This window comes from Eleginops maclovinus, chromosome 11 (genome assembly GCF_036324505.1).
Source record: "Eleginops maclovinus isolate JMC-PN-2008 ecotype Puerto Natales chromosome 11, JC_Emac_rtc_rv5, whole genome shotgun sequence".
NCBI lineage: Eukaryota > Metazoa > Chordata > Actinopteri > Perciformes > Eleginopidae > Eleginops > Eleginops maclovinus.
The window spans coordinates 8,741,539-8,751,534 of NC_086359.1; the positions used below are offsets into that span (position 1 = coordinate 8,741,539).

Below are 9,996 nucleotides of genomic sequence, written 5' to 3' on the forward strand. Positions count from 1 at the left end.
TACTTCATATCATTTGAATTTAAAACTCTTTCTCAAAATAATTTGTTCAAGCTTTCCATTTATTCATTGTTCATTTCTTTTTCACAAATAGCCACAAGTATGGTCCAACAAAATCATGCTGTGCACACATTAAATGACCTCTTCTGGTCCTCTCTTGCAACAGGAAACAGTGAGACATGTTTCAACAGGAGACAGAAATACAGCAACAACAGTGTAGGCCTACACTTGATTATACAAAAGAATCTATCACATTACATTTAGCTGAATCGTATTCATGAAAGACGTGAAGACAGCTTCATGTGGTCTGTGGCTACAAGGACTCAGACACTCACTGGTTAAGATAGAACTTTGTATCACAATTTGAATACTGCTCAAAAGCTGCAATACTTGTATTAAAGTTGTAAATCCAAAATGCCAAAACAAAAGTGTTCCACCATTGACAATAAAATGCAAACAGGAAAGGATCAGGCATGTACAACAATCTCCAATCTGAATTTAACCTGAGTAGAGTTCAATCATTCAGTGAAAAAGGAACAAGACACTTACGCTCATAAAAGTGCAACTGTGACATATAACTTATGAGCAAACATTATCAGCTCAATAATTAAAGGTAATTTAGGCAGATGTGACTTTAAAGCGACACACTTAATTTCCCTTCTTCGATTCATCGCTTATTAAAGATGTATGCTCCGTTTCGTCTTCCGAGCAGAGTCTGCTAAAGACAGACCGTGCTTCTTCTATGGCAGCCTTTGCTGCTCTCTGAGCTGCTTCCTGCGCTGTGTCTGCTCCCTTAGCTGCATGAAACCCTGCAACACCTCCTTTCACTGCTCCAAAAACAGCAGCTACAGCAGCTGCTGCTCCTACTGCTACTGCTGCTTCTCCTGTTAGTGCTCCTAGTGCTGCTGCTCCTACTGCTGTTCCTATCACTCCAGTTGCTTTTCCTGCTAATTTGGCAACAGCTTTGAGTTGTCCTGGATCTGACAAGACATTCTTTAACATTAAAATAACTTTTCCAACCATTGTTGCTGTGCCAAAAAGAGCTCCTAACAATACACCTGTTGCAATGCCTGCCAGTTGGATGTCAAGGTTGTTAAATACTTTTTCTTTAGCTCGCTCTCTGACTTCTTCCTGTGTCATGTTTCCTGATGACTGTCTAATGCGCTCCTCCTCTTGTTGTATTTGTTCCTCCATCGTTTGTAGCATCTGATTGGTGTAACAGCTGCCTTTGTTTGCCTCTACCATCTGATCTACTGTCTTTAGTAGCTCCTTCACTTGGAACTGGTTGCTCCTGTATTCATCCTGCTGGTTGTTCTTCCAGTATTTATTATCGATGACGTTGCAGCGGCCTCCACAATTCTCCAACAGCTCGTTCATAAGCTGGTTCTGGTGGAAATACTCCTTAATTGTCTGTCCTTCATCGAGCTGGTCACCATGAGTGAAGAGAACTGTTGCGTATTGGAAAACTTCTTCTGTGAAGTATTGGCTTATGTTTTCGATGACCGCCTGTTCTTGCTCTGTAAATTTCCTCACTTCAAGCACAATGAGAAAAGCATGGGGCCCAGGAGCGCACTCTATAATACACCTTAATATCTCAGGCTTCAGCTCCTCCTCTGATATAGCTGTGTCGAAGAAACCAGGAGTGTCGATCAGAGTGATGCTTCTTCCATTGATGGTTTTCATTTTTGATTGACATTTACTTGTTTCAGATATTGCGGTGTTATTAGTTTTGAAGAGTTGTTCTCCAAATATGGTGTTAGCCACGCTGCTTTTCCCCACTCCAGTTTTCCCCAAGATAACAATTCTCCTGTTAGACTCTGAAAGAAAATAACCTCAATTAATAATACACTATATTTGTCTTAAAGTTATTTTCCAAAACAATAAAACAGAAATCTAAATAGCGAACATCTCAATGAAATGTGAAATGTGTTGGTACGTAGCTTTATCACAATATCAGAATCAAGGTGACCCACTATGAAACACCTAAAACAAGACAGATACGATATCTGTATTAAAACGATTAATGTGCAGTGTTTATTACGAAGGAAATAACTCAAGAAATGAACTTACCGGCCATGTTATCAGACGCAAAGCAATTTTGGAGCGACTGTTAGTCGTGTGACAAGACCGCCACTGTGTATGTGAACATGTTTCACTTTCCTGAATCATATCACCAGAATTAGTTTGCCCTTCTCAATTCAGTTTGAGCGGAACAGCTTCTACAGTGTAGCTTCACCACAGAAACATAACGCAGTTCTCTCAGTGTCAAACGGCAGTTCGAAACAGGATGCGGTTCTCTCGCTTCAGAAAATACTCGGCGTCAGCGCTTGGTATTTTTAGTTGATTTCATTTTCCAGTTTCGGTTTTTCACTTTTCACTCACGCTCTCTTGAGAACACAAAAAGAAACGCTTCCTTTTTATTTTTTACTTTAATAGATATCTTATAGCATCTAACAAAACTTCTTCTCAGATATAGAGATCATATGCAATAGAGTGTGAAGCAGTGGGCAGTGTTAACAAAATAAACTGAAAGAAGTGACGTTAACTTACTGTCCATGATTTGCAGAAGACAAAACTACCAGACATCATGTGTGTCTGTTCCTCTTTTGCTCTCAAGAGGGTGTGTGTGTGTGTGTGTGTCGGTATGGGTGTGTGTGTGTGTGTGTGCGGTGGGGGGAAATGACAAAATAAAAATTGTACTTGCTGAACATGTTTTAATATCCTTCTGTTGATTCGTTGTGATAATTGTTTTGCTGATACATTGTAAACCACAAAGAACCACAAATGTTATCCAACAAAATGATACTTTGCATACATCAAATATTTAATACAAGATAAGATGAATCCCCTGGGTACATAACTGTTTCACTTTTTGAATATCTCTTGGGGAAGTTGCTGTCCAGTCGTTTGCAGAACAAATAGGAAATTATGAAAATGAACAGAACCTTGTAAATAAATATATCCAGTGTGAACGATGTCAAACAGTTTGCAATGGATCATAAAATATAACAGGTTCAGTCCACGAGGGTTGCATATAGTCATGTACTGTATGTATCACATCACATTTGTTAATAAGTTTATACCGTAAGTATAACCAGGTTTGAATCTCAGACAACAAGTACCCCTTTTTACACATAAACCTCACAACAATCATTGAGAAGAAGATTATCCGGAAGTCAGCAGGAGGAGCTTTGTTCATAAAGTCTCTTCCCCTCATTCAGAAGATCATGTTACGTTTGGCTTCTGTTTTAAAACACCGTGTGCCTTATCTAAGACAGAGAGTGCTACCTCTGTAACAGCTTCCTGTGGAGTTTCTGCCCCCTTAGCTGCACCAAGTCCTGCAATCCCCCCCATCCCAGCTCCCTCGATAGCAGTTGCCCCGTCAGTGTGCTTGATGTAGCTACAGCTGTTCCTGCTGCAAACCTGGCTATATCTTGTCCTTTCCTCAAAACTATGCCAACTACTCCAACCCCCACTGCTACTCCCAATAGAGCTCTAATAATGCACCTGATGCAAAGCCTGCTAGATGGATCAAAAGTTCGTTAAAACTGCTGCTTTCTCACTGACGTCCGTCACTGGTGGTTGCGTACTGTGCTTTTCCTCTTTTTGTAATCCTTCCTCTTCTGCTTGTGGCATCTGATTGGTGTAGCAGCTTCCTTTGTTTTTCTTTATCATCTTATCTACTGTCTTTAGTAGCTCGGTCATCTGGAACTGGTTGCTCCTATATTCACCCTGCTTGTGGTTGTTCCAGTGTTTGTTATCGATGACATGGCGGCGGCCTCCGCACTTATCCACAAGATCCCTAGCAAGCTGATTCTGGTGCACCAAATCCTTAATTGTGTGTCCTTCATGGATCTCTCTGTGTGATACAACAAAATAAAACATTAGGCTTTCTGGTTATCTCCACACAACAAACTTAATTTAAACAATCATTCTAAACAAATATTGGAAGAGTGGGAGTCGATGCTCCAATGTGAGGTCCTTCACAATGCGGTCATAAATATGCAAACAAAATATTACGCAGATTGGTACAGCACTATTGGAAATTAGCATTGGACAAAAACATTGCTTTTGCCAATCTCTCACACACACACACACACACACACACACACACACACACACACACACACTCACACTCACACTCACACTCACACTCACACTCACACTCACACTCACACTCACACTCACACTCACACTCACACACACACACACACACACACATGCTATAAAATATGTATTGAGTTTCCTTTTTATCAAAGGTAAGAGAAAGGGAACTGAAGTAACTCAAACACCGACCTGTTGAACAGCATGGCGGTTTATTTCAGCTACATCTCGATGTCAATAAAGGTCAGCATTAGAACATATTTTAACCTACAAGTTTGAATTCCGGTATGGATGTAAATGCAGCTGCAGGAAGTCTACAACATCTACGATGAGAGGCTCGGGAACATTTGAATAAAAGCATATTGATGCTTTGTTTTCAAGCCGCCGCTCTACTTCCTGGAAGAAAGGATTTGCATTCGCAGTGATGAAGAGTACACAACAGTGACCATGTAATGTAAGGGCTTTCTCATTAGCAACTTAAGGGTGATATTATCTTAGCTATTGTCTTGAGTAGCAACCAGTGGCGTTTTCTCCCGGAGGCCAAGGGAGGCGTGGCCTCCTCATTTATATTCGATAAAAAAATATCCATGAGTTGGGATTCATGACGCACATTTTAGGTTCCAAATATGCCGTGTTTAATTCCCTGATGTCATGTTTTTCTTTGAGCGAGCAAAACAGCGCCCCTATAGGTGAAATACTGCCATCTAAGGAGGCCCGTTTAACTTGGCCTCCACTACTACTAAGGGTTTTAGCCAATCAGATTGAAGCTCGGCTTGTCACCGAACGCTCATCAAGGTCAATCAAACTGTAAAAATTTAAAAAATGAGGAGGCTAGCTTGTACGTGCCTCCTACACTAATACGTAAGTACGTAACCACACACAACCATGCTGTTGCTAACCGTGAAAGGAAGGTTAGAAAGTAAGAATGGATGGCGACGGAGACCCAGAGTTTTTTCTGAGAAACGATTTCACTAAACTACCGTTTGAAATTCAGTTAAAAATAAAACAGAAGGGTAGGTCCACTCCGAATCTCGACCTTACTCAGGGAAGAGCTAAAGGAAATACCCGGACGTTTTGTGAAGGGAACTATACGAGAACGGACTGGCTAACAGGGAGTGTAATGCTAAATTGTCTTTTCTGCTGGCCATGCCTCTTGTTTGACCGCTCCAGCATGGGGATCTGTATGACCGGGTCACAGATCATTTCGCCACCATTAAGGATAGGAGAATGGCATTTCTCTACAAATAGTGAGTAAGCTTACTTTATTTCTTTACGCAATGTGACAGCCGAGGCTTTCACTTTAGCATCCTGCGGACAGCGGTGTGAACCCGTCAGAGACTTTTAGAATGTGAGGCCACCTGTAGGCTACAGTTCAGTGTATTATTGAGATTACAAATATGGGTGTAAGGTTTTGTGTTGTGTTGTGTTTGTTTAAGCTTGTTGCGATATGGTGTCAATAAATAGCAGCAGCTGCAATCATTTGTCCTGATTTATTTATGCTACTTTTAGTCACATTGTTGACATGGGTATGACGTCATTCAGTAGCTTACGATCTCTCTGGCCTCCTCTGTAATATTGGCCACGCACCGCTACTGGTAGCAACTGGAAATGGTTGCTCCAAATGTTTTCCTTGTGGTTGTTCTTCCACTACTTATTATTCAACAGATCCAGATTCTGGTGGGCAAACTCTTCAATTGTGTCTCCTTCATTGAGCTGGTCACAATGAGTGAAGAGAAAAGTGTACTCACTTTCACGAGGCCCAGTGAATTACTCTGAAGTACACCAATTTCCCCGTCTCCTCGCAATATTTTCCTTTTTGACACTTAAAGAGAATGATGCATACATCAATGAAATACTCTGTATATATACTCGTGTAAAAGGTTCACAGAAACTCACTTATAATAACATTAGTGCTAATTAGCATCAGAATTAGTCAGAGAGCTAAACGCACTCAGCTTCATTAGCATATTAAGACACAATATATGAAAACCACCTCGAAATTTGATGAAGTGGGATGTCACTTTTTCATTTGATTTTGGAGACCAAATGATTCATAAAGAACATTATATATATATATATTTATTTATATTGTCAAGTCCGCATTATTTAAGCCACAGCACACAAGTTACCTCAATCTCATCACATTTCATAGCGTGCTTTAAAAAAATCAATACATTTTTTCAACTAAAAACTTTATTTGCTCAAGTGACAGAAAATAAAACATCTTCTAAACAAAAGGTAATTATAAGAATGTGAACAAGTCTTTGTAAGGGTGCTATGGGAGGAAGTGCCTGTTAAATATAGCAAATAATAAATGTATCTTCCCCAAAAATGGTCTCTTATGCTGTTCCAGTGTGATGACTGCGTTGGATTTTACCAGCACTACAACTTTAGTCACGCATTTTGTCAAACCCACTTCCTTCCTTTCTACACTTGTGTTGCATATTTAGCACGAGCAATTCACATTCGAGGTTAAGCGCTGTCATTGAAGATGTCTGCAAACATGTAAATACATACATAATGTAGGTGAGCTTTATACAAACAGAACTTAGCATTTCAGCATTTTGTAATTAGACACCAAACGGATAGATTGTGCATTTTATGTCACAAATGCAATACTTTTTTTCTAAAAGGCCACAGAAGCTTTTAGCATCTTTGATTCTGCTTTATGTCTCTGAACCTGTCCCTCTTTCACTCTTCTCTTCTCAGGCGCTGACAAACACAAGTCTGGCGGTGTAGGCCAGGTCAGCGAGGTAAAGCAGGAAGTTCAGGGCAGTGAGCACGGCCACGGCGATGAGTTTGGACGTCACTTGGCTTCTACGCTGGTAATGTTTATCAAACTGGAACACTGGCCAGATGATGGTAGCCGTCAAGTACATGATAACCGCCAGGAGCCCGTAAGCAGACAGGAACTTGGAGAAGGGGATTGGGAGGCAACCGGTGCACTCGCCTACACACAGCACCACCACGGCCATGGAAAGGATGAAGCAGATGCAGTAGACGGCCATGCACCACTTGAGCGCGGCGTGTTGGTCGTACGAAACGGGGTCGCTGACAAGGATGAAGATGATACAGGCCACGAATGTCTGGCACACCTTCATCAGACCTGGAGCGGTTGCCATGTACCCCGCTACTTCTCCCGGTCTCGCTTTAGTCAGGCTCACCTCCCCCATGTAGGCCACTGCCGCCAGGCAGGAGAAGACAGTGGAGGCGATGCGATGGTCACGAACATTGCCGTAGAAACGCTGATCCTTGAGGAAAAAAAGCGGGAAGATGACGGAAGCCGAGAGGCAGAGGAGTGAGGCGTAGCAGGCGACGGTGATTGGAAAATTGGACCAGGACACCGGGGCTCGAACCTGGAGGCCGAACAGCTCCACCAGCAGGACCAGCAGGGTGCAGGCGAAGCTGAATGCCCAGCAGAAGATGCACCAGTCAGACATGCCGCCGTGGGACAGGCCACCGCCGTGTGCTGCAACACTGAACGCCACGCAGGTGAATAGCAAGGCGGCTACGCGCACCCATAGCAGCTGGGAGGTTGGGAGCACGATCAGTGGCATTATGGGATGTGACAGTCAGTCAGGAGTGGAGAGCTGCTTCTTGAAAGTGAGTCTTTAATACTGAATGGGAGCTGTTGTGTCAGCCGCTTGTCACATACTCTGTAGATGTGTGTCACATAATCTGCAGAAAGACAAAAAAAGAGAGCAGTTTGATTAATTTTGAGCAAGTTTGATTTGATTTTGAAACCTTGTGTGCTTTATTTTTTTAGATTTGACAGACCCCAAAATAAACAAGAAGCCACGTCCTCCACTAATCCTACCAAATGTGTATTTTGTTGTTTGTTTGTTCCTTTAACTTGTTTATACAAAAATGTTGTAAAGGTCTTTGAAATTGTTCATCTCTTTCTGACATGTCTTTGCAAACTTAAACTCAAGCTCTGTAAAAGCTGAGGAATGCAAAGGGAACTGTTCAAGCTATAACCTGTGCAGATTAGAAATACAGGAAGTGGAAGTGTGTCTCCAAAGGAGCTGGAAAGTCCCTCAGTCTAAATGGGAAGTATGAGTGAACTCCAGGTGCACCTTCAGCTTGATATTGGTGCCCTCTAGTGTGGTTTAAGTGAAAGTTGTTTTTGTTCCCTCAAGAGAGCATTACAGTCTGTACAGGAACAGGCCTCAGAGCTGCCTTTTAAAAGTGATAAGCTGAAGTGGCTTTGAAGGAAACTTAAAGGGATAGAATATCTTATTGTCACTAGTGCACATAGAGCACAGTGATGAGTATGTTTTTATTGTGTATAATGAATACAAAGCACAAGTTAATCTGCATCAGGTTGTTTTAGGGTAGAGCCAACAGCATGAGGTGTCCCATAGTCATGCACAATGATGGCTGACTGTACGATCACTTTCCTGTCACAAACATGCTTCGTATCAATGAAAGAAACCCATGTTTATCTTTCCTCTGTGCCCCACATGCTGTCGAAAAATCTAACTGCTGTCGAGTTCCCATGTGTTTATAAGATAAGGTGACATGGGGGAAAATGTCATGTTAAAAAAAAGTCTTTGCATGGGAAGAAGGGGGCGAAACCTCCAAAAGGGGTGGGATCTTTCTTCCACTTCCAGGTTCAACTTTGGGAGGAGAAGGGAGCTTTTTCTTACACGTGTTTGCTTTCAAAGAATATTTTGAAGTTAGGCAGTGTGCCTTTTGTCACAGGGACTCCGGGCCCCTGGATGTTGATAATACATGCTGAGTCGGTGTTCATTATATCTTGCATCAAACAGACAGATGTGGGTCTGCTGATGGAGATTCACAACAGATGAGTTTCACTCAACAGGTACAAGGCCACCTCATTGTTCAAGGAGAAAAATGTTTGTCCGTTTCTTTCATTCGGACATTGCATACCCTGACAATTGCAAACCTAATTTATGTTCGAGCCATTTACTCTATTACCAGGCTTCCTGTTCTATGCAATGACTTGTCATACACAGGAAGCAGCTCTGCGCTAATGGCACGTCTGCAGGAACCCACTCTAACAAACCAAATGAGCACTTAATCACGTTAGGAATCAAGACGTAAAAGAATACAGCACAAATCTTAATTGTTAATACAAAAATAAACCTTACATGGTCTTTAACCGACGCTTTAGTTGCTCGTAATTTAATTTATGGTGAAATATATGAGTTAAGACAAACTTGGTCACCCAGTATCCTTTCTGAGGGAGAGATTGTGGTCAATACAACAGCTTCATGTGGTTGTGGCCTCACTGCCTACCGGAAAACCAGACTTCGGTGTGTTTTTAACCGTTATTTTGATAGTCTGCATACCATGCATGCCTAAGAGTTGGATCTCATATAAACCATGCTGAATACTACCCCGTATAACTGTATGGAGATGAAATGTTATAGGCTATAGTTGGCTTGAGATTTGGGAACAGGAACAGAGAAAGCTTCTTAAAAATAACATATCTAAACTATAATGCATTGCCTTTTTTAATCATATTTTCAGAATATCCAGGCTGCAGGAAGCCAGAGCAGCGTTACTGTACAACCAGATGAGGTACGTTTACTTTTATGGATGAAAAAGCCAAATTAGAACAGGCACTTAAAGAGGCTTTCGTTCCACATAGCGGACATACCGCGCCCACGCATTGTAATCAGCGCGTTGCTCCAAAATTAGACCATGATAAACGCTGCTAACATCTGCGTTACCGAAAATATGAGGGAAAGGAAGTCTAAAGATTCATCTTACCGACTTTTTACGCTCGGTGTTGTCTTTCAGGTTTTGGTTTTAAAGCTTGAAGTTCCTTGTTACACCGCGCATCTCTCCTCCACTCGTACCTCTCAGCAGTGTGGATCCCACGCCCCGCTTTGGCCATATTTGGTAAAGTGTTGAAACCCCTTTCCA

General features: G+C 41.8%; 2 protein-coding genes across 3 annotated transcripts; both read right to left on the reverse strand.

The window, feature by feature from the left end:
* Positions 1-38: 38 nt before the first annotated feature.
* On the reverse strand, positions 39-2,553 carry si:dkeyp-67a8.4 (GTPase IMAP family member 7). Its single transcript, XM_063894394.1, has 2 exons — positions 2,068-2,553; positions 39-1,814 (listed from the first exon to the last, which is right to left on the reverse strand). Exons 1-2 carry the CDS (start codon positions 2,072-2,074, stop codon positions 646-648), a joined length of 1,176 nt encoding a protein of 391 aa, XP_063750464.1. The 5' UTR covers positions 2,075-2,553; the 3' UTR covers positions 39-645.
* A 3,611-nt stretch (positions 2,554-6,164) lies between these two features.
* Positions 6,165-9,996, reverse strand: myadma (myeloid associated differentiation marker a). Of its 2 annotated transcripts, none has more exons than XM_063894922.1 (2): positions 9,841-9,996; positions 6,165-7,779 (listed from the first exon to the last, which is right to left on the reverse strand). In XM_063894922.1, exon 2 carries the CDS (start codon positions 7,656-7,658, stop codon positions 6,807-6,809), a length of 852 nt encoding a protein of 283 aa, XP_063750992.1. In that variant the 5' UTR covers positions 7,659-7,779; positions 9,841-9,996; the 3' UTR covers positions 6,165-6,806. The 2 variants fall into 2 exon arrangements, with proteins under 2 accessions (XP_063750992.1, XP_063750993.1); XM_063894923.1 differs by having other exon boundaries at positions 9,845-9,947.

Excerpts from the sequence above, each read along its gene's own strand:
- myadma (XM_063894922.1), bottom strand. The coding sequence starts at position 7,658 with ATGCCACTGATCGTGCTCCCAACCTCCCAGCTGCTATGGGTGCGCGTA.